We start from the raw sequence: 23,718 nt of genomic DNA on the forward strand, positions 1-23,718 counted from the left end.
GAAGTCAGAGTTTTACAGAGCAGCTGTGAGTACACCATGATGTGAGAATACTGTAGCATCTTATTAAGAGACCTGGTTAACCTCTGCAGAAAGGAGCCGGGGTCACAGAGTGCATGAGTAACTGCTGATGGTCTGCTGGCAACTTGAACTTTGGATATCTGCTGTTAGAGGGCAATAAAACCTCCCTCAGCACCGGCCAACAGTGTAACACAGGAGGCAGAAACCAGAGACGAGCCACAGCCTCAGTCAGGACTCAGGGTACCAGCCCTCTGCATTAGTCTGAGCAGGCTGAACATTATTAAGAGCCGTTTCTCCTGAACGCTCGTCCTGCAGGGACTCAGCTGGCCTTCATGTTTATGTTTGCTCCAGTCAGACTGGTCCGTGTTACGTTACATCCAGTTACAATGATTATGGAGCCTTTCATAAGTGTGATGTAGAGACTAATGCTTCTAAAGGCTGTGCCTCTAATATACAGTTACATTTTACTGTTAAGGTTGCTTTTCATGTATTTTTCAGAGCTTTTGTTATTTATTTAATGTTCTTTTTAAAAAATGTTATGTAGTTTCTGTTTGTGTAGTTCTTTTAGTTTCCTCGGCCTCCATGTTTGTTTGGTTACGTCTCCATCCAGGCTTGACTGGTAATCGAGCATTTCCCCAGTGGGCTGACGCACTTTTCAGCTGCTGAACACCGGCCGTCTGACACAGGCTGAACGGTAATTCATTATTATCAGGATGTCCTAAAAACTCCCTGAAAGCCTTCAGCTGATCCAAAATGCTGCAGCAAGAGTCCTGAGAGGGACTAGAAAGAGAGAGCAGATTTCTCCTGTTTTGGCTTCCTGTTAAATCCAGAATTCAAAATCCTGCTCCTCACATACAAGGTCTTAAATAATCAGGCCCCATCTTATCTTAATGACCTTGTAGTACCATATCACCCTATTAGAGCGCTCCGCTCTCGCTCTGCAGGCTGACAGTATGTTAGGGATGCATGAATATCTCGACTGGAACAAAAAGGATCCAACATCCAAATTCTGAATGTCCTTCAAGATGCATGTAAACTGTTCCTCCAGACTACTTAAATAGACTCCACGAGAGTTCAGGCTGAGAACAAAGCTGGTTTTTACTGCAGCCGTGCAAATTAGAGTGAATCAGACCACAGTGACTCTGTGGATGTGGGTGGATGTGGGTGGATGTGTATCTCAGCTGTTCAGGTGGAGTTATATCGGGGCTGGGACGATGTCTTTGGAAACGTGCAACAGGACTGAGCGCATAAGTGACAAAGCAAAATAGACGTGTGCATATTTTTAAGTGACACTTTATAATACATTTGATATGTCACAGTGTTACTAATGTACTGAGTAAGAATCACCTTCACTGAACAGGTGCACATAAGGAACTGGGCTCAGGGTAGATAACAAACGCTCACTGGTTTGGCATGTTTGTAGTTGGGATACTTCTAAAGAGGAGAGTTCAAACTCTGATCTAAACATCAGACCAACCTCTGTGAGTCATCTTATCGATGGCATTCAGCAGCAAGGACAGGCAGGAAGGTGGGACTGAGGTTAAAGTTCAACCAGCATCTGAGACACACCCAGCCTCTCCTGTTTAAAATACCCAGGGCTGCAGCAGAGCTCATCCAGATGCTTACACGTCTGGATTGTTAATCACAGAGAAAATCAAGATATTCATTCATTAATGTGCTGAATGAAAAATGAACATGATTCTGTCTGAATGTGTCTGCAGATGTGCAGCAGGTGTGTGTGTGACAGAAACGTGTCACCAACACTGTCATGGTTACAGAGCCATGATTCATGTGATTAATTATGCTTAGTCAGAATACAGTGAGGCGAGAGTTTAACCAGCACAGTCTGTACTGCCAGGCTGTGTGTGGATGGTGGAGTGAGCAGCACCAAGGAGCCACCATTTAATAATAGAGATGGGACTGTCTATACAAGGCCCAGCACACACACTGTCAGTGTGCTGTAGTGTAGAGGGAGCGCTCTGGTTTGAGTCAAGCAGGCCATTTACACCTCTGAATGGAGGCGGGGCCTCTGTTACAGGAATGGTGCCACAATAACAGAGAAGAAATCCCTCCAATCACAGCTCTACAATGCTGTGATTGGAGGGATTCCCCACCTCTCTGTGGACTCATGCAAGGATCAGCGGCTGTGACAGTTTGCGTACTAATGATCATAAGCTGCCTGTTGTTCATCAGTGCTGCTGGTTCAGCTCCTGTTGAGAAGGTTGGAAACCTGCAGTCAGACTGTCCAGGTGAACAGAGTCAACCTTCTCAGAGAAAGACCGCGTGTTACAATGTTTCCATGTCTGCTGCTGCCATGGAGACAGGCTTCAGACTGCAGCGGGTTCTGTGCTAACAAATGCAGAGGTGGGTTACCCGCTCGGCCCAGCACGGGTGACCACATGTTGCTGCGATATGTCCTGCAGAAGTAACTGTATCTCCTGAGGACTTGCAGTCTGCAGGCTGGCTAAATATAACTTGTTTGTGCTCCTGGGCTCACAGTAATTAGCTCCACAGTTTAAAACGGCCACGGTACTGTGTGACACGCTGAAATTTCACCCGACCTGTGGACAGAAACAGCGTTGTGTGGAAGGGCAGATTTGGAGACATCAGTTATTTCAACACGTTTATAACATTCGACTGTCCCAACGCTGCTTTAAAATGATAGCTCAGCTTTCTGAAGAAACGAACAGCACAACCTGTGTTATTTACTTTACTTTTGCCATAAAGCCTGGATGAATAGCACATAGAGCGTTGAACCAATGATCAGTAATGCTGGGAAGGTGCCAAATAAAGGCAGGTTTGTCTGTAGAGGATTTAGAGGTAGTTCTCATGCTTGTGTCTCCTCTGAGCTGCAGGATCGGCTCTCTTTGTTCCAGCTCTTTGTTTCATTTTCTTCCACAGGTAGAACAAACGTAGGCACAGGAACAGTTTGTCATACAAAGTAACTCAGCTCCCTCTGTTCCTGCCGTTTTGTTAGTTTTTCAAAGCAGACTTCCTGAATAGAATAGAATAGAATAGAATAGAATAGAATAGAATAGACCTTTATTATCCCATGGATGAGAGGTTTGGGTGTTACACAGCTCTTGAAGCAAAGGGAATATAAAATATAAAAGGAAGCCTCAGAGTGGTCCTATAGACATAAGCAACTGCAGTCTGTACAAACAGGTAACGATGCACAGAAACATGAAATGTGCAGTGAACAAAGCAGCTGCTGAGTAAGATAACTGTGTGTGACAGAGTCTGACAGCTGCTGTAAGAACGACCTGTGGCAGCGCTGCTTCCTGCACTGTGGGTGTGAAAGTCCACTGCTGCTCGAGCAGCTCGGTGTTCAGTCTCATGCAGGGAGGTGTTGTCCATGATGGATGTTAGCTTAGACAACAGCCTCTCCTCCTCGATGGACTTCAGCGGGCGGTCCAGGACAGAGCTGGCCCTCCTGACCAGTTTGTTGAGGTCCCCCCGTCCCTCTCTGCCGCTCCAGCAGACCACAGCACAGAAAACAGCAGACGCCACCACAGTGTCCTGTTCACCCCCAAGGATCTCTGCAGGTGGAGACGACGTAGGCCCTTTTTGTAAAGTGCATTTGTGTTTGTGGACCAGTCCAGTTTGTTATTGAAGTGAACACCCAGGTATTTGTGCTCCTCCACCGTTTCAGTGTCCAAAGCCTGGATGTTCACAGGTGTAACAGGGGCGGCTTGCTGCTGAATAGCAGGGCGACCCTGATCTAGGGCTGTATTAATCCCATGAGAAGAATGTAGCGCCCCCTCTCTGTGGCTGATTTCCAGTGAGACTTGAAAACGTCCTCAGTTAGAAACTGCCACACGCTCCTTGTAATGACTGCACGATGAGTAAAACCTGTTTCTGATGTTTTGTGCTGCTTGGCTGCGTCTCTGCCAGAACATTATGTCGAGCTTCTCCGTTTTCATGTTTGCAATAATTCTTAGTGGTGCTGTGCTAATGTCCCGACACACCGTAAGAGACCTCGAGCAGGGTGCACAACTATTAGACCTGAGACGCTGCAGCAGGCTCAGAGGTCGCAGGCACTTAGGATGATGTTTATTCTGTGCGTTGTCCATTTAGACTTCAGCAAACTCAGGTTAAAACCTGTCACTTATGAACGTGGTGGCACTGTGTGAAGGCAGGACAGTGGCTCTTTTTCCTTTAAGCAGCAGAGCTCTGCTGCTCCTCGGTGTTCCACACAGCGGAGCCGCCCCACCACTCCAGCCCAGAGAGCTTCTGCAGCTTTTAGATGCATACTTGTTTTTCAGGTGTGTTGGAGTACGGATGCATCTAAAAGCTGCAGGACAGTAGCTCTCTGGACTGGAGCTGGAGACCCCTGCTTCTGATCAATCAGGATCCCCTGTTTGTTTAAATGCTGCACTGGCTCCATTGCGTTGCTGCACATCACCAGTCTGCTGTCAGAAAAACACACGTAGGAGCAGGAGGTGGTGTTTGCAACTGAACTCCCCTTATGTTGCCTGAGTTTCTGTCGGGTATTTCCTTGTTAATAAAGTTATCAGTGTATTGCTGATGTTGTTTCCTTCTGAGCCCCCCTCTGTGCTGCATGTACAGATGTTGTGGCCACAGAGGGTTCATCCCAGCAGCTTTTGTCACTGTAAGGACTGCTCAGTGGTATTTGGTATGTTTTTAAAACAGATATTGGATCGGTGCATGTGGCATTATGTGGTGAAACCGGCTGCAAGACAGAGTTAGACTAACTGTGATACTTAAAGGTTGCATGTTAGTGCAGGTTAAACAGCTTAGTTTGCTGTACTGTGAAAACTAAAGAACTCGCTGTTCTTTAAAGGTGCACAGTGGCCGTGGGTTCATGGCCACAGTTAGCATCACATGTAGCAGAGTCATATGAATTTTAGCTGATGAGCTTAGATCCACTGATGAGCTGTGGAGGATGAAACATCTGCTCACATCTGGTTGAATCCAGGTGTGTCCATCCACAGAGAGCAGCAGGTCAGCTGATCACAGCCTGCACACAACACCTACTGGAGCTCTCAGGAGAAATGAGTGCGAGTTTGATTCAGTTCACTGAGCCGTGACACCAGTTTCAGGTTCCCCACCTGCTGAACCCACTTCAACCTCTGACTTCCTGTTTACAGGCAAAGTCCCCTCTACAACGGAGGCAACAGCAGATAGATTTGCTTTTCCTTTTTCTTCAGACTAAAGTTTGTGTTCCCCTCTACTGATATTATTCTATCATTATGTTCACATAGCACAGGGTTCAGTCAGCCTAGGACAAAATAGAAGCGTCCTCCTTTACTTCCTTGCTTTGAGCACATTTAGAGCCTTTACTTTTCTCTCTCGAGTAAATAAGTTGAATGAGTACTGTGACTTTTACTGGAGTATTTTTAACATCAGTATTTGTACTTGTACTTTGAGTACAGCATGTCTGTACTTTTGCCACCGCTGCTTAGTCTCATAGGTTGCAGTCTAAGGGCTGAGCCTGCTCATTAAGCCTTTTTAATCACTTTTGGTTAAAACACCGGATGAGCTGCCGTCCACTCTCCGTCAGCTTTGGCTGAGTTACTAACAACTTGTTCACTAAACCACGCGTTAACCAGGCTGGTTAGTACGAGGAGACTGTTACGATGACAGGTCACCGAAGCTGGTTTAGCAGCTGATGCTGCTAGCTGATGCTAGCTGATGCTAGCTGATGCTAGCTGATGCTAGCTGATGCTAGCTGATGCTAGCTGATGCTAGCTGATGCTAGCTGATCGGTGAATGCGCTCCGGAGAAAAGCTAAAGTGAGCTGGACAGTCCGAACAATGGAGGCAGCTTCACGGGCGTTTCTGTCAGTGTGAAACCAGTGGAGCTGTCTGTGCAGTAACCAGCCTCAGCCGCAGGGTGGCAGTAACGTCACCGGTGGATGCAAACAGAGAGATCCGTGACAGCGCTGTCCGAGAACAGATGCAGTTACGTGTAAGTTTTTGTCCCGCCTTTGTAGACAGAACATCTGAAGAGCTGATGCTTCTGTTCAGCTACATTCTAGTGTTTTGTTGGTCTGGTTAGCTGATTGCACTGATCGGTGTGGTACACCTGTACACTTTATTGGTGCAGGTTGAACCCAGGTGGTGTTTAAACATAAAACGGAAGCTTCAGGAGGTAAAAGCCACAGTTTGTTCCACGCTGTCCTCCACGGTAGCCACAGCTTCCACTGTGGATGATGTCTGGCTTCATGTGCTGTGTAGTTCCGTGACTCACCGCTTGTGTATGCGTGCGCCTGTCTCTACATGCTCGTGTCTGCCTGTGTCAGTGCTGCCCGGGAGTCCACAGCCTTCTGTGTTACTGTGGGGAAGTCGTGGGTGCTGCAGCTGGCGTGAGGAAGCTACACGGATTGGCCGCTGTGTGTTCTTTCTGCTTTCTCTTGTGAAGGGAGGAGGAGTGTCCGGTTAGGGGAACATGATCTTCCTCACACGCTGAACTCGGAGGAGTCCAAACTGGACGGAGACGAGACTTCAGGAGGACAATGTAAGTGATTACGGAGGAAGTGAGGAGTCTCTCTGGGATCTGCTGCTACTTACACTCACTCATTCAGACGCATCCACACGTCTAGTGATGGATGCAAGTCTGGTCTGTAAGTAAAAGTAATCTGATTACAGATGTACACCTTTTAGGTAACAGACTGTTAGATTTGAACACGTACAATGATACAAATACAGGCCAGAGTCCGCAGTAGAGCTGTAGAGGTTGAACAACAGCAGAATAACTAAAGATCTCAGTCAGCACCGAAGGACAGCTTAGTGAGGGAGCCTCGTGCAGGGGGAAATACTTCCACAGTGTTGGAGCCACGACTGTGGAAGCTGCTGCATCGCTGAGCTTGTGTTGCATGTGTGGAGCAGGGAAGCATCAGCTGACCTGAGAGAGCGCTGGGATGAGTGCAGCAGCTCACACAGATAGCAAGCACTGATGGCTGGATTCATGCCACTGTGCCTCAGCACAACGTTTAGCAAGTGAGCTGCTGTCACCTCTATCATCATCATCGTTGTGTAAACCACAGTAACGAATCTGTGTCCTTATTCCTGTTCTGCAGGTTCAGCTTCAGACTCGCCTACAGTTTCTCATACAACCTGTTCCAGTTCTGTGGCCACACGTGGATACTGGCTAATACTGTCGCCAGGTTTCTCATGTTCGGCCAAGGTAAGGTTAGGAAAACTTACCAGTCTCAGTTAATCTGAATTAGTCTGACTTTTCCAGGAAGTGAACGGTCTGTGGAGCAGCTGTGCAGGTCAAAGTAAATAATAAAGGCGCTAAGATGGCAGTGCTACCCTGAGCGATGGACCGATGCTGTACGGACGCTTGGACCGATATAGAAAAACACCCAGCTTAGACTCCAGGCTCGGTTTGATCAGGCCGTCGTTTAAATCTCATTAAGCCTCATCGAGCTAATTTATGTATTTAAGAAAAGGTATTCAGACATTATCTGCTTCCCCCAAATCCTCCTGTGAAAACTTGAGTTGCAGAGCTGCATCAGAGGAGTTCATGGAGCAGCAGCCTCCTGCTAGTCTGGCTGTTAGCGCTCTCACATCATGTTAGACTGTGTTTTCTCCTGACGTTAAACGCTTTCTCTCAGAGCTCTTTGACGTGGTATCCTTTCTGTGCCTTCGTTCGCTTGTTGCGTGAGGTTGCTGTGGGACACAAACAGGGACCGCGCTGCTCGTTTCTCTGTAAAGGCTCATTTGCTGTTGCTGAGTGAAGTTTCCAGTAAACACAGACATCGCTCCAAATGCTTCATAAGTTGACTAAGAAGTATATTTCCAAGTTAGGACTGATGAGCATCCCGCACATGTTGTTTGTGACTGCAGATGCTTTGGCCGACACCTTTTACTCTGTGGGCTTTGTGATGAGTCTCTGCCAGCTGCTCTCCATTCTGGAGCTTTTCCACATTGCGGACGGCATCGAGAAAGCCCGACTCCTTCCTCGCTTCATCCAAGTGCGTACGCAGCTCAAAGTTTAATGATTTTTATCATTGTTGTTATCTTTGATTGATGCACGGACACGCTGTCTTCCTGCTCCTCAGGTGATGGAGAAGAACCTTCTGTTGATTATGATCATCATGCTGGAGGAGCTGCAGAGTAAACCGGTGGTGTGTGTGCAGCTCTTCTTCTGGAACGTCCTGGACCTCCTCCGGTAAGCACCGCAGGTTTTACAGTGATGCACAAACACATCGGCATTCAAACTTCAACTTTACTTTGTTAAATCATTTTAAAAGCACAGGATGCAGAGCTTTAAGAAGCTTTTAGCTCCTTACAGTTGAACAGCACTGCCTGGACCTGACCTCTCAGCACTGATGCAATTATTTTACTGATGTGTCAAACTATGTGCATATTTTAAACCACGGCGGTCTCACTTTCCCTCTAAGCAGATACCCAGGGCAGGAACCCCCCCCTAAACAGCCAGTTTACATTCCAGTGTGAGATCCACTGATATCAGGTCGCAGTGGAAATATCTTTGGTTATTTCTGTGAAAAAGAAACCAAAGAAAAAGAAAACATGTTGATACAAAACCAAGCATGTCTGACTGGAGCTTTAATGAGTGTTGGTGGAGCAGCTTATTATTTACACCAGCGGTCCCCAACCTTTTGCACCACAGTCCGGCCTTTAAGGTGTTGCAGATAAACACAACAAAATGAAACCAGTACCGAAGATTTATTCATAACACAGGAAGAAAACAGAGTAACAATAAAAACCACAGCAGAGCCTGAAACGACTCAGGCACCGGCCCGTGACCCGGCGTTGGTGTTCTGATTCATGGTGATCTCCATAACACCGGGCCCAGGCCTGAGGAGGGAGCGTATTTACACACACATAATACTAATATGAACAATGATGATCTGTGCATCAGCAGAAGGTTAACGTGCTCACACACTCACATCTAAATATTTGAAGTGCAAACATCCACATTTGTTCCAATGCTGTGGACAGACTGACTGTTCTGAAGGCACAATTTCAACAATGTCTCTAATAATAATAATGATAATGATAATAATAATAATAATAATGATAATGATAATAATAATAATAATGATAATGATAATAATAATAATAATGATAATGATAATAATAATAATAATAATAATGATAATAATAATGATAATAATAATGATAATGATAATAATAATGATAATAATAATAATAATGATAATAATGATGATAATAATAATGATAATAATAATAATAATGATAATGATAATAATAATGATAATGATAATAATAATAATAATGATAATGATAATAATGATAATAATAATAATAATGATAATAATAATAATAATGATAATGATAATAATGATAATAATAATAATAATAATAATGATAATAATAATAATAATGATAATGATAATAATAATGATAATGATAATAATGATAATAATAATGATAATGATAATAATAATGATAATAATAATAATAATGATAATAATGATAATAGTAATGATAATAATAATGATAATAATGATAATGATAATAATAATAATGATAATAATGATAATAATAATAATAATGATAATGATAATAATAATAATAATGATAATAATAATAATAATGATAATGATAATAATAATGATAATGATAATAATAATAATAATGATAATAATAATAATGATAATAATAATAATAATGATAATGATAATAATAATGATAATGATAATAATGATAATAATAATGATAATGATAATAATAATGATAATGATAATAATAATAATAATAATAATGATAATAATGATAATAGTAATGATAATAATAATGATAATAATGATAATGATAATAATAATAATGATAATAATGATAATAATAATAATAATAATGATAATAATAATAATAATAATGATAATAATGATGATAATAATGATAATATCCTTAATGCCGTATTCGTACTACACCATATGTAGCTGCATTGTGATATACGACGTGATGATTTGAGTACATTTGGATTTCCAGATGCAAACATTGTTTCTCGTCCAATAAGCTGTGCCTGTGGTTTGATGACAGGTATCCTCACGAGCTGCTGTGTGTCATGGATACGCCGTCCAGCACCATGCTGTGGACTCGCTACACGCTCTGGATCCCCTTATACATCCTCACAGTCATCGTTGAAGGTGTTGAATCATTACGTTTCCATCTTTTATTCCAACAAACTGAGAGCTGAGCTCATAAGTACTTTGACTTCTCAACATTAAGAGGTTCATTGTGTGGTCAGAGTGTTGTGTAAGGGAAGTGCTGGGAGCAAACAGGAAATGTGTTAGCCAAGCAGAGCTGATGATATGAAGCCAGGAAATGAGCACAGTGCATTCCAGCTGCAGTGAGTAACCGTTGTGCTGCCTGTAAGCAGAAGTGCTGGAACGTCCTGTATATCAGTGACACACAGGCCAACAACACTGTGATAGTGGATGAAGTCAAAGCGTTTGTTCCCCTTTTTGTTTCTCTCAGCTGCCACCATCTATCAGGCGCTGCCTTATGCTGAGCAAACGGCCTCCCAGTCGTGTCCACTCAACTCAACGACAGCTCCAAACAGCCACCTCCCCCTGGTGCTGGCGCTCTACCTGCCCGCCCTCACTCTTGGTAAGACGGAGAACAACCCTTTGTGACATCACAGTCACCTGACCTGCTGAAACGCAGCACGGCTGCACTGATCCACGATAGTTTGAGTCCAAGCTCCTCCTTTACACTTATGGTCACTGCAGTCGTCCTCTGTCAGCCTCTACTTTGATTAGCTGTGGTTGTTTCAGCTTCTTTCCCCCCGCGTGCAGCCACGTTAAAGCTTTTCTCGATAAATCAGACTCACTCTTGGTGGGCATTGATCTGACTCTGTCCATATTTACACACACCTTCCCCGTGCAGCTCTGGGCCTTTTTACTTTGCGGTCAGTTTGACTCTGACTAGTTGCTTCATGCAAATACAGAACAAATGATGCTTAAAGTGACTGAAAGCTCTGATGCCAGTAAAGTTTGAGTAATCATGTGGATTAAACGTAATAAAAGCTGTAAAACAGATTAAACTATACATTTCATACTTGCAGCATCGGCATTGCAACGTTGCAGAGACAGTTTTACTTTTTTCTTTAGATACTGCATAATCGTTACATAACTAAGACATATGTTACCGTTACTAGTTTTTTAACATGAGGTCACTGTTGTGGTCCTCAGTCGCTCGTCCTTGTATGTTAAACATGCTGGTTGGACGAGGGTTAATGAGGCGGTTAGTCGTGCCGTTGTCAGGCTGATAGAGAGACACAGAGGTCGGTCGCTTCAGTAACACGACCTAAATCCACCTGAACTAGAACACTGAAGGACAAGAAAACGTTCTCAGGTTCTCCTGATTTGTTACTGTTGGAAAAACTATGTGTGACAGTTTCCTGAGGAAGACTAGGACGATGAAGAACAGTTACAGGCCTCACTGTCACATCATCATAGTGTCCGAGCTTTCTGACCAGGTCTGTGGTGACAACACTGAGGAGGATCTTCTATCTGGGGATGTTAAACTGGTGTCATGAATGAAGTTACTGTGTAACTGTAGTGTAACTGTACAGTAACTGTGATGTAAAGCACTGTTTGGTTTTTGGCAATGTTTTCAGGAGCCTCGCTCACAGTCGGGCAGCTGCTGAAGGAGAGGCACCACCACCTGGAGAAGTGGAACAGGAAGAGGAAGTAACATGAAGTCACAGCTCGCTGGAGTTACGGATGAAGTCGAATTTAACGATCTGCTGTAAAGAGAGAAAAGGATGTTCTAAACCCAAAATGATTTGTTGCACTTTTATTGACAGTACAGATTCCTACAGTACAGTTACTGTCTAACATTAAACATGCCCACAGCTCAGACCAGCAGCCGTGCGTCTCTTTGTGTACGAGCAGCAACGCCTGAGCAGGACACCGAGGCTCCTCTGGGCTACCAGCCGTACGCTCTGGTCCACACGGCTTTCTTCTTGAACTCTGCAGAGGACTTGAGCGCCAACAGAGCAGCTGGAAGGAAGCACAGGAGAGATCAGAGGAATCAGAGAGATCAGAGGAATCAGAGAGATCAGAGGAATCAGAGAGATCAGAGGGATCAGAGAGATCAGAGGAATCAGAGGGATCAGAGGAATCAGAGAGATCAGAGGGATCAGAGAGATCAGAGGGATCAGAGAGATCAGAGGAATCAGAGAGATCAGAGGGATCAGAGAGATCAGAGGGATCAGAGGGATCAGAGGAATCAGAGAGATCAGAGGGATCAGAGAGATCAGAGGAATCAGAGAGATCAGATGGCTGTTCTGAAGACCAGATCATTTGTTTCACCATGATGTTTGAGTAAACCTCTCTTAAAGTCAGTGTTGGTCAAGTTACTTGAAAAAAGTAATCAGTAACTAATTACTTCCCCAAAAAGTAATCCTGTTACTTTACTGATTACTTATTTTCAAAGGTAATTAGTTACTTAGTTACATTTTAAAAACACGATTTACAACCTGAAGAGGTGATAAAGCGATAGATCTTTCAATTCTACTTTTTCTGCATAATCCATCATACAAAATGTAATCAAATGGAAAAGTCTCTTTTTAAAACTTGTTTTATCAGTTTTAATCTTTTAACTTTATGCATCAAGCAAAAATTTAATTATCTGCAACATTCTCTGACTGGAAGAAACATTTAAACCTATTTTCTGCACATTCCAGCACATAAAATAAAATATTTTGTGTGTTTACACTCAGTCTTTCAAATAGATGCAAGTAAAACACAGCAGAAAATAAATAAAGTCACAGACTCAGCGGTCCTGTTGCTCTATTTTCACCTGTAAAGCAGGACTGGGGCAGGCGGAGGTTTACCCTGGTGCAGGTGAGCTGCAGCGGTCAGTGGAAGAAGTGACTTTTGCATCACGTAGTGTAACACGGTCATAAATCACATCTTGTTATAACCCCCAAACCGTTCCTGTTATACCTGACTGTTAGGACCTCCAAGCCTGTAGTTGTGTTCATTATCAGTTAGAGCCCCCCCTCATTGTTCTTCTTCTTTGGTGCAACCCTATAAATACAGTGCACCCCTCTGGCCCCTCCCCTTTTCTACAATCCCCCTGTGGGAGCGCTGGGTGTCATTTCTTTCCAACACTGTAAAACACACATATAATGCATATTTAGCCACCCTGATGTTCCTGATTGCAATTTTAGTTCGGTTATCGTCATCATTATGCCTGTTTTTGTTAGATGCTATAAATGTGTAGTATGTGTGTGCCACAGATGTGTTCTAGGGAACGTGAATGCATGAATATATACTCCTTGCTAGCTTGGAAGTTGTGGTGGGTTGAGCTAACCCTCTTCCTGTTACTGTTTGTATTTGGTCGTAGGAGCTGGAGCGGGCAAGCTATTTACTTGGAGGTCTTTCTTTTACCTTACAGTAGCTGCTCGGTGCTTACTCTGAGGTTTAGGGTTTTTTTCGCTGTAAAAAGAAGTTTTCTTCCCACACACAACGGACGCTAATGTTTGTCCCTTTTTATGGAATCAAACTCAAAGTAAGGTCAGTGCTTCCACGCTTTAAACGCTGCACGCTCATACTGATCCACTGTTGATCTGCACACAGCTGTTGTCACTAACGGCGCACTCGCTTACGTCACTGTCGTGAGACGTTCTCGCAAAAAAATCACGGTTTTAGTAACGCAGTAACGCAGCGTTTCTATGGGAAAGTAACAGTAATCTAATTACCGTTTTTGCAATAGTAATCCCTTACTTTACTCGTTACTGGAAAAAGTAATCTGATTACAGTAACGCCTGCTCTTTCCACACCTTGTTTTCTGACAGTGCTGTCAGCTGTGTGTCAATAAACATGGTGCCTTAGTTCTCATGTAAAGACGGCCACAGATGAGGCCTGTTAGCAGAAGCTCGTTTGGCCAAAAACAATTACTGCTAACAAACATCACTGCAGCTGTGTATATAGAGCCGAATCACAACAGTCCCCCTCTATGGTAACGTGATATTGTGAGATAACCTGCAGCAGTGCAGAGAAACCCTAACAGTCCAACGACCCTGTCTGAGGACGTGGTGAGGGAGGAGCTCCGACACAACCAGGTTCATGGAGGCTATGATTGGTTGGACTGCTCTGTCTCTGTGATCACTGACGGAAATATTTCAGCAGAAACTACAAACTGCTTGTGTCTGAGCTGAAATTCAGGCTTCTAACCTGAACGCACACATTTGCATCCACAGCAGTGCGATGTAAGCACAGAAAGCTGTGCGTGGATGAGTAAACCGCTCAGAGAAGAACAGTGCTGCATAAGAACCAGTGCATGAAACACACGACGCATTTCACAAGGAGACCCGAACATACAGGCTTTACCACGAAGCTTTAGCTTCTGGGGCAAAACCAGTAAAGAAGAAACAACAACCCCGCCCTTCGATTTTAGATGGCCTATCACTCCACAGCAGAGACGCTGTCGTTCCCAGTTGCTTCCACTCTGTCACCTCAGCTGGAGTTTGTGTTCAGGTGCCATCCTATCAGCAGCACGTGCTGTAGACGCTACCAAACACCCGGCTGCTCGGGCTTTTACACCTGTGGCCACAGAAGTGACTGAACACCTGCACTCAGTGGTTTGGAGAGGTGAGTGCTTTTGGCTTTACAGTGAAGTTTTTACCTGGAGGATGTAAGAACCTGACAAAACTCAGGCCAGGTCTTAATTTCAATGAGACCTGCACAAGGACAGTAATAATAATAATCTAATTAAACTGTTCATTTAGGTGTGATTTAAATCCAGCTCAGCTGTGTTCAAACAGGATTTCACTGTTTTGATTTCATTAAGCACTTTGTGGAGACAGCAGTCTGTGGGTAGTGCTGCCATGCGGCTCAAACAGAGTGTGTAAGTAGGAAAAAGGCTGCTTTGTTCACCTTTGGCTGTGCTGACCGTTGATGCTGACACGCTCTGCTCAGGAGCTTCCATGATGCTGAGCAGCCAGTCTATGAACTGAGACACACACGGGGTCATCCCTTCTGCACGTTTACAACGAGTGAAAGTTGAGCTAAAGTTCAAAGTTCACAGCGCAAACACTGACCTTGGGTGTTTGGCTGCTCCAGGGCTCCTTGTCCAGGAGCCGAGGGAGGCTGTGGGACATCGCTAACAGGCACTGGGACAGGGCGCCGTCCACCGACGACTCCTCGCCATATAGACCGTGTGTTAGAGCCTGAGGCTTGGGGGCTGGCTGCCATGGAAACCACTGGACCCGGATGCCAAAGAGGAGTGGCATGATGTGGTCACCCCAGGAAACTACTGCAGCAGCAAAGAGCTGGAACAGGAAGTCGGTGGCCTACAGAGCAGACTCAGTTAGAAACACGACACAGAATCTGCTTCCACCAACTCAAATACACAGAAGAAGAAAACAGCAGCAAGCTTTCCTCTGCTGCTGATGCTCGAGAGCAGCCTCGCTGCCATCACTGTAGTAAACATGGCACCGTCATGGTGGACCAGCATTTAGCTAAGCTCAGCTGCTGGGAGGAAGAGGAGGATGTGTGGGAGTCACTGTGGGTCACTCAGAAACATACCGATCTGGTGTCTCCACACTGGACGTCTGTTACGCCGTAGGCAACATTTCGGATATGTCCCATCAGCTGCAGGAGCCACTCCATCCGTCTGGAGATGCCTGTGACAAAGAGCGAGCTCAGCATGCTGACTAAATGACAACCACCATGATAAAACACACAGGTGTCAGTCGTCTGTTAGATCAGAAGAGATCCACTTTCCACGCAGTAGGAACGCCTTCCTGTCTCACCTGTGTTGATGCTGGTTGCCAGGCGACACTGGTAAAACGTCTGCAGGAGGAGCCACCCCACTCTGCGGCTTGGCCAACCACGGAGGACCCCAGCAATGACATCATTAAGACTAAGGAGGGGCACTCGTCCCTGAGAGGTCAGGTAGGCTAAGATGAAGCAGGTCTTCTCCATCTGAGTCTAAACAGAGCGCAGAGATGTTAAAGCCACAGCACACGCTCCTCCCTGAGCCTGGTTCTGCAGGAGGTTTCTTCCTGTTAAAAGGGAGTTTTTCCTTCCCACTGTCACCAAAGTGCTGCTCATAGGGGGTCATATGATTGTTGGCTTTTCTCTGTGTTATTACTGTAGGGTCGACCTTACAGTATAAAGCACCTTGAGCCGACTGCTGCTGAAGTGAACAAAGTAATCATGTGAGGAAGACTCCTCTAAATTACTGAAAGCTTAAATACTATATGGTTACATTTGGTCAAACTGAACGTTTACTCCCTTTAGAAATGCACGCTTTCAGAGTGGGCCCCCTGCTGGGCATTAGGAAGAATGCAGGTTTTACTGTCCACACACTGACAGCTATAAATAATAAAGCAATATGAGCTACAGGTGACTGGAATTAATTCCATTTCTCCTTCCACTACGAGACCAGCAACATGTGTTTTACCCTGTAAACCAAATGTACTTCTGCCCACATGGAAACAGTGGACGTGGTCCCTCTGTTCATTTTCTGCTGGGGTTATTAAGACTGTACCTCAGAGACTTTCATGATCCTCTCAATCTCTGTGTCAGACATCTCAGACAGACACTTGGCCACGCCCACATACAGATCCACTTCATTATCCTGAAACAAATGTACAAGAAATCAAACACAAACATAAAAATTGTTATTTTTTAGTTAAAATGTCTCATTTAAACAGCTTTGAACCTGTGTTCATGTGTTAAAGAGGCAAAGCTGGATGCCAGCAGGGCCCAGCAGCAGGACGAATAAAAGGCTTTCATTGTTAGACTGCACAAAGTCAGGGTTTCAAAACAGACAAAGACTGATTGAAGGAGATCAGCTGGTTTCACAGAAAGGTGAACAGACACCAGCGCGCATATATCATCAACTAAATTATTCCAGCCATTCAAAAGCTGAAATGTAGCCACACTGGCATCAAGTAGCATGAAACACGACCACTGTGCTGTTCTTCAGACTGAGGAGATTAATGATGCCACAGGTTCAGAAGCAAGAGGATTTGGACAAAGGCTAAAATGAGTGTAACTGCCCGTGATCCTTACACAACTTTAGCTATTTTTCCTGTTTCTTTTATTGTCCTTTGAACATGCTGGTCTAGATCAGCTCTCTCCTGTGAGTCTCAATGTGACGGCCTGTACAAACAAAGGTAAAAGGAGGTCTGGAGTGGCAGAAACAGCGACAGCTGTGTCACAGAAATCACTGTCAGCCAGAGCGAGCAGATGTGCTGGTTACAGCTGCATCATGGACCAAGAGGTCATGTGACCATGGTCCAGAGGTCTTCTTCTACGGGCAGAATCAGCTTTAAATGGACTGCAGCAAACTGTAAACACTTCTCTGACCAGGTGCATCAAACGTGACATCCTTCCTCATGAAGAGGAGGAGGAGCAGACCCTGCATCTCTGATGGGATGAAGGTCGTTAGTGTCTTTGGAACTGGCACACACATCTGTCTGACTACAGCCAGACTTCATCGTGACCTGCGTCTCACCTTTCTCCAGCTGAAAACATCTGGCCTATTAAGCAGCTGTTGTCCTACATCAGACCACCTGCTCTTCACGCAGTGCCACAGTTAGTCTGCACACACAGAGGGAATGCTCTGTGTCCATTCACTCAGTTTATCCAGCTGACATGTCCTGTGTGTTCTGCTACGGATGTAATCATGACTGCATCCTGTTTTTATGTTTGCAAACTTAATGTTGTCCTAATAAACCCAGACAGCCATCCCACCAACACATGTACAAATGTTTGCATGTTTCACTGAAGCACCCAGTTTGTATCCAAGAGTTCGACAGCTTTAACTTTTGAGTTTGACGACATCAAACGAACACTAACAGGAACCTGCTGCACATCATGTCTTTGCACTTGTTATAAACCTGACTGGCATTTCTATCAGGCCTCCTCATCCAACATCCATCAAGATAATTATGTATTACTTATGTCATTAATATAATAACTGAGCACAGGAAACAGATATGTGAGATACAGGCAGGGAGGGGCCAGAGCTCCCTTTGAAGTGAGCTGTTACTGTAACTGTTACAGTTGCCACTGCTGTTATTATGATGCTGTGTTTGGCCCGTGTTCTTACAGCTGAGCTAACGATGGGCTGAAGCTGCTGTGGTGAAGAGAAAAGCTCATTTCCAGCCGAGCTCTGAAGCTCTGCACACCTACAGCATGTGTCACAGCTTCTTGCTTTGAATGAAATGGGTTTATGCTCCTGTTCGTGTCTGTGGGTGGACGGGAGCATCAGAGGATATCAGGATCCCCGAGCGTAAAACCAGGGACAGAGCCATGTATCAAAGAAAAAGCTTCAGCACTTAGACTGCACCTGGATTCGGTCGGGCAGGAAGGTGAAGATCTTCTCCGTGGCAGAGCAGAGGATGGTCCAGCAGCTGCTAGAGGGGTTTGGGAGGGCCATGGCCTGAGCCAGGCCCCGCAGCACAGAGCCACACAGGGACGCGCGCTGGGGTCGGAGGTCCTCCTGAAACTGCTGCAGCCCCAAACTCTCCACATACACCTGGAGCTTGTCCTCAGTCACGTGCTTCATCCACGAGCCCAGAGTCTCATAGAGGTGGGCCCGGGTCTGGTACTGGGGGAGACAGACAGCCAGTAAGGATCTCATCATTGTAGCAGGTACTGGACTCACGCTCTCCTACAGCAGTGACGAGACAGACTGCATGTGTGTCACGGTTAAAGAGCATCTGTTCAGCTTCAGAAGCCAAACGCTGTTTATTCAGACGTTTATTCAGCTGCTGTACGACTGAGAAGCAGCTGAGCTCAGAGGTGAGGCTGAGATGCTCCTGTTACCTGTTTCTGTTAGCTGTTCAAATATAAGCTGGACACCAGAAACAACAGATTAAAGTGGACCAGCCTATACACCTGATGGAGAACTGAATATCAGCTGTCACAGCGCTAATACACAACTGGACTTACGCTGAGACTGTGGACCAGGGGAGGGGACAACCAGGAGCCCAAAAAGAGAGCAGCGCTGTGGGAGGACTGGGTCTGACAGGCTGCCAGTACAACACACTGGTGCTGCACATCCTCTCCTACAAAACACAACAACAACACAGACTGAACAGGATCTGTGGCTGTGCTTCACGGACAGCACTGAGCGACAACTCTTACCAAAGCTCATCCTCATTAAAGGAGACAGAGCGGCGCTCCAGTTGATGGGCGGATACTGGAAAGAGGCGCCGACTGACGCCAAAGCGGTGAGAGCGGTCTTAACCAGGCCTGGATGGGAGGCCTGAGGACCTGGGCCCAGAGAGAGGATGTTACAGAGTTACAGCTTCAAACACAACGAGCTCTGCAGATGTCACAAACCTTTGTGTCCAGCTTCTGCGATGAACTCCGTCGTGGATCTGACGACACTTTTCTCTGAGAGGTAACTGAAATCTGGAGGAACTGGGAGTTGGATCAAAGTAGTTAGTGCCCAGTAGCTCCCAGCATGTGTGTGTGTGTATGTGTGTGTCTGTATGTGTGTGTGCTCTAAGAGCTGAAACTTTATGAGGAATGAATTTTAAAGGATTACTGATGCTGCATCCAGCTCTGCTCCGCCCACTGACACCTGTGTTACCTGCTGTGTGACTGTGACTGCTGCAGATGTGGGCCAGATGCAAATGTCCCAGCAAGCAGGCGCTGTTGGACTGCAAACCGATGGCTCCAGAGAACGTGACGATCTGCAACCAGAGAGCCGACAAGAGGATGAAACAGACGCTCCGAGGTGAGGCGAGGGGAAGTATGGTGTGTAGTAATGGGAGTGAAGTCATATTTGATAAGTAAACTCTGACCTGTGTGACGGCCCGAATAACTTCATTCAGCCTGTTGTGCTGCTTGGACACGAGCTCCGTCTCACTCTTCAGCTGCATCAGAGGAGAATCAGCATCAGTCGGTAACTTTAGCTGCAACTAAGGTGTGTCTGCATCTCTTTGTGAACACGGGGACACTTCACATGGCTCCACACATCTGCACTTCTGTCACATCTTTTTAAATGCTGGGTTTGCCAGTGTGTTCCTATGGTAACCATGGTGATTCCTAAAACCTTACAGGGTCACATGAGCTCAATCCTCCTCCACATGCTTGAAACCACCAAACAAACATCCTGAGAAACAGCAGCTGGTGACGACATGTTTTCAGGGACTGAGTGAAGCACATGCTGATGCTCAGCTCCAACAGCTGCAGGCGTCTCACCTGAATGAGGTAACTCTCTGACCCCACCAAAGCCACCAGCCCGTTGACAGCAGCCAGCCGCTGCATGGTGGGACAGCCCTGTAACACAAAGGCAGCACGGAGGTCAGCGCTGGGACCCCAAACATCATTTCACGTGATTGGACATCGTTTACATGAACATGAACGTCAGGTTTTGTACCTCAGCCAGTAAGATTTTGATCCAGGCTGCGAGCAGGTGAGGGTGGATGTGCTCTGCTTTGCCGTGGCCGCACACCGACAGCCCGTGGACCGCTAACCCCAGAGCCAGGGAGAAGCCCGGGGTCTGGGGACACAGGGTCATCAATAAAACCACAAAGAGCTGCTGGAGCCAGAATGACCTCCATCAGCTACCTACTGACCTGCTGGCTCTCCTCAGTCAGGCTGCGCAGCGTGTCCATCACCTCCTCCGCCTTGGCGGCGTCAATAAGACCTGCGCTGAACGCTGAAACGCTCACACACGCCACAGAGTACGCCAAGACCTGCACACACACACCACATGTGAAGGTCAGTGAAAACTTTGTACGGCACACAGTTTTCAGCCTTCACCCCACACTGGCCGTGAAACGTCTCCACCTTGGACAGCTGCAAACAAAGCTTATCTGTGTTACACTTTTTATTGCTCTACAAGGTCACGACGACACGTTTTTACAGCTTACACAAGCCGAATCTGTTCCAGTCGTACAGTAAAGATCATAAGATGCACCATTTTAGTGCTTCGAGGTCATAGGTCAAAGTTCACACATCACCATCAGGCTCAAAGTTTTAACTCTTGTTTCATGTTCATGTAGCAGAAACTGTCTTTAATTCATCAAAGATCTGGACAGAACTAAGTACTATCTCAGCTTCTTCTATCACAAGCGTGTGTGAGCAAACAGTTACAATCAAAGACTTGATCCTGTATCAGATTCAGGACCTCGGCTCTGTGTCAGCGTGCGAGCCGTGTGCAGGGCTGCTTACCTCCTGCTCCATGCGTCCCCGCCCACTGCAGTCCTGCAGGTTGGCCAGCAGCTTGTCGAGCGTTAGGCTGACACGGACATGTCGACTCCTCTGTCCACTGCTGCAGAAGGCAGACAGCACTAGCCCCAGACCCAGTATGCAGCCAGTGCTGAGGAAAGAAGGCAGAACATGGAAAGACCACGTTTAATATGCTAACCGCTGTTTCACTGTTGAATATCCTAACATGCTTCCAGATGTGTCGTTTGAAAAAGAGTAAATGTGCCAAACGAGCAGCAGCATGAATGCAGCCTTGGTAACAGCTGAATCTCCCGTTAACATCATGTAATGTTTCTGGATGATGGACGGATGCCACACAGGGACACTGTGTACACTCCACACACTCCTTCTAGCTGTGAGTGACACTCTCTCAGCTTCCTACCAACCGTGTGATGTCAGTGTGCATTTACTCTATTCATAAGAGGACCTACTTGTATTCCAGGTTGGGGTTGAAAGAGGAACCTTCCAGAGCATCCAGAGGGCCAAAGAGGAGATCAGCATCCTTCTGAGCAGACTCATCACTGACAGAGGACAGAGGCAGTCAGTAACCGTTACGCTGTTGGTTCACATCAGAATCTCCTCCTGCAGACTGTACCTGAGGCGCTGGTGCAGCAGGGTGGACAGCACCATGCCCAGACCGAGCCCAGAGTGGAACTGGATGGCCTGGGAGTCGTCTGCGGCGGGGGAGCCCGGGAGGCCGGCCCGCAGTGCCGACAGGATGTGGGTCAGACTGTCCCGCTGCCACACCACGAGCACGGAGACGAGCAGCGACAGGGCGAGGCTTGCACAGGAGCGCGCTATGGTGCTCGCTGTGTTCTCACCCGAGTAGGAGCGCTGAGGAGGCCGGCAGCACAGGATGAAGGTGATCAATGCAAGAAAGCAACTTTCTATTCACAACAACTGTCACAGCGTTTAAATAACTCGAATCATCTGCCAATCACGGCTTCTGATGAAACTCACGTGTAGAAACCAGGGGAAAACTCGTCCTGTGGCCTTGAAGCTGCTGCTGCTGATGCTGAGCAGGGTGTCCAGCACCATGGTCAACCAGCTTCCTGTGGCCACAAACTCTGGTCCAGCCTATCAAGTCCAACAGCACTGAGCTAAGCATCTATATGATTATGAAATAGCAAACAGTGTGTAACAGGACCCTGCGGTGTCTCACCCCCAGGCTGCCGTCACCATCAGTGGGCAGGTTGCTCTCATACTTGGCGAGAACAGCGGCGAGGCCGCTCAGAGCCAAGATGGCGTTTCCTTGAACAACAGGACTGTCCCTGAAACGATCCACAGAAAGTCATTTCACAGTGCTCGCATCAGGTTACTCTGCACAGCTCACCAAACGTTTCCCTAAACAGAGCGACCAGGGGACTCACTTTGTAGCAGCTTTGATGACATCTGCCAGCTGATCTCTGGCCCTGTGTCAGAAACATGAGAAAAATACATTAAAAAGATGAAGAACGTGAATGCTTCCCTCCATGCTTTCTAAACAAGTCTGCGCTCCAATTCATCCCACAGATGTTCTGCTGGGTCAAAGTCAGGACTCTTTGTAGGCCAGTCAGGTTCTTCCTGTGCACACGTTCATGTTGGGAGCAGGAAATCGTCCCAAATGTCTTTGTATTTGGAAGCATTAACAATTCCTCTCACCAGAACTAAGCAGCTGAGCCCAACCTCTAAAAAACAGCCGCACTATCATCCCTCCACCACCAAAGTCAGACCAGTACCAGTCTCCTGATAACTGCCCAACCAGACTCCTCCATCTGCGAGACGGAGAAGCGTGAACACGACATTTTACAACTATGCTTGTTGCATCCGATCACGACACCGTCCCACAGGCTTTATAACCTGTGACTGACATGCCTGAAAACCATGATTCACTCTCTTCATGGTCAGGAGGGAGAGCAGGTGGTCTACTGGTCAGGAGGTTGCTGGTTCAGAACCAGTTATTTTGGCTACATAGTGCAGATGTTACCACAAAGTGTTGATGTGAAGTTTGGCCCACACAGCAGGGATACACACACACACACTACAGTCATTACAGTAAGATTAGAGACGATGTACAAAAGCACTACCATTTATACACACAGTCTACACATATACAAGCAAGCATGAGTGTGGGTCTCACCACAGCCAGGCACAGTGATGCTTGTACTGCAGCTCCTGTGGATCCTCTTTGCCTTGTTTCTGGAGCATCTCTAACTCAGCACGTCGACCCTGCCAACAAAACCAAACCCTGAGAGGCCTTTACTGTAAGGTCAGAGGCCTCTGAGGCCTTTACTGTAAGGTCAGAGGGCACTGAGGCCTTTACTGTAAGGTCAGAGGCCTCTGAGGCCTTTACTGTAAGGTCAGAGGCCTTTACTGTAAGGTCAGAGGCCTCTGAGGCCTTTACTGTAAGGTCAGAGACTTTACTGTAAGGTCAGAGGCCTTTACTGTAAGGTCAGAGACTTTACTGTAAGGTCAGAGACTTTACTGTAAGGTCAGAGGCCTCTGAGGCCTTTACTGTAAGGTCAGAGACTTTACTGTAAGGTCAGAGGCCTTTACTGTAAGGTCAGAGG

The 23,718-nt window shown here is 46.2% G+C and overlaps 2 protein-coding genes across 14 annotated transcripts in view; one reads left to right on the forward strand and one right to left on the reverse strand.

Moving 5' to 3' along the window:
• The first annotated feature begins 5,407 nt into the window (after positions 1 to 5,407).
• Positions 5,408 to 11,840, forward strand: hacd4 (3-hydroxyacyl-CoA dehydratase 4). 4 transcript variants are annotated; one of them, XM_080298154.1, is made up of 8 exons: positions 5,408 to 5,949; positions 6,284 to 6,498; positions 7,061 to 7,167; positions 7,833 to 7,960; positions 8,048 to 8,157; positions 10,017 to 10,123; positions 10,455 to 10,586; positions 11,599 to 11,840. In XM_080298154.1, coding segments are annotated over exons 2-8 (663 nt in total). In that variant the 5' UTR covers positions 5,408 to 5,949; positions 6,284 to 6,496; the 3' UTR covers positions 11,676 to 11,840. The 4 variants fall into 4 exon arrangements, with proteins under 4 accessions (XP_080154280.1, XP_080154282.1, XP_080154279.1 ...); XM_080298153.1 differs by lacking the exon at positions 5,408 to 5,949 and adding an exon at positions 5,970 to 6,132; XM_080298156.1 differs by lacking the exons at positions 5,408 to 5,949; positions 10,455 to 10,586 and adding an exon at positions 5,969 to 6,132.
• The window catches only part of focad (focadhesin), a 29,290-nt gene continuing 17,288 nt past the window's right edge, over positions 11,717 to 23,718 (reverse strand). For 7 of the 10 annotated variants that reach the window (XM_080298032.1, XM_080298031.1, XM_080298027.1 and 4 more), the window contains 21 exons: positions 23,289 to 23,377; positions 22,540 to 22,581; positions 22,332 to 22,440; positions 22,130 to 22,246; positions 21,765 to 22,003; positions 21,601 to 21,690; positions 21,134 to 21,281; positions 20,536 to 20,655; positions 20,337 to 20,459; positions 20,159 to 20,236; positions 19,759 to 19,830; positions 19,545 to 19,647; positions 19,292 to 19,372; positions 19,094 to 19,222; positions 18,899 to 19,014; positions 18,294 to 18,554; positions 16,485 to 16,574; positions 15,745 to 15,922; positions 15,518 to 15,615; positions 15,031 to 15,282; positions 11,717 to 11,983 (listed from right to left, as the gene is read on the reverse strand). In XM_080298032.1, coding sequence (XP_080154158.1) covers positions 11,717 to 11,983; positions 15,031 to 15,282; positions 15,518 to 15,615; positions 15,745 to 15,922; positions 16,485 to 16,574; positions 18,294 to 18,554; positions 18,899 to 19,014; positions 19,094 to 19,222; positions 19,292 to 19,372; positions 19,545 to 19,647; positions 19,759 to 19,830; positions 20,159 to 20,236; positions 20,337 to 20,459; positions 20,536 to 20,655; positions 21,134 to 21,281; positions 21,601 to 21,690; positions 21,765 to 22,003; positions 22,130 to 22,246; positions 22,332 to 22,440; positions 22,540 to 22,581; positions 23,289 to 23,377 — 2,802 coding nt within the window. Of the gene's footprint in view, positions 11,984 to 14,866; positions 14,943 to 15,030; positions 15,283 to 15,517; positions 15,616 to 15,744; positions 15,923 to 16,484; positions 16,575 to 18,293; positions 18,555 to 18,898; positions 19,015 to 19,093; positions 19,223 to 19,291; positions 19,373 to 19,544; positions 19,648 to 19,758; positions 19,831 to 20,158; positions 20,237 to 20,336; positions 20,460 to 20,535; positions 20,656 to 21,133; positions 21,282 to 21,600; positions 21,691 to 21,764; positions 22,004 to 22,129; positions 22,247 to 22,331; positions 22,441 to 22,539; positions 22,582 to 23,288; positions 23,378 to 23,718 lie in introns of all 10 variants that reach the window. The other 3 variants (XM_026158203.2, XM_080298033.1, XM_080298035.1) reach the window with 2 other exon arrangements.

This window comes from Astatotilapia calliptera, chromosome 3 (assembly GCF_964374335.1).
Source record: "Astatotilapia calliptera chromosome 3, fAstCal68.1, whole genome shotgun sequence".
In the NCBI taxonomy this organism is placed as follows: Eukaryota; Metazoa; Chordata; class Actinopteri; order Cichliformes; family Cichlidae; genus Astatotilapia; species Astatotilapia calliptera.

Bases quoted from the DNA above. Each gene is read 5' to 3' on its own strand.
- hacd4 (XM_080298154.1), top strand. The intron at 10,124-10,454 runs GTGTTGAATCAT...TGTTTCTCTCAG, and splicing joins CCTCACAGTCATCGTTGAAG to CTGCCACCATCTATCAGGCG. The intron at 10,587-11,598 runs GTAAGACGGAGA...CAATGTTTTCAG, and splicing joins CCTGCCCGCCCTCACTCTTG to GAGCCTCGCTCACAGTCGGG.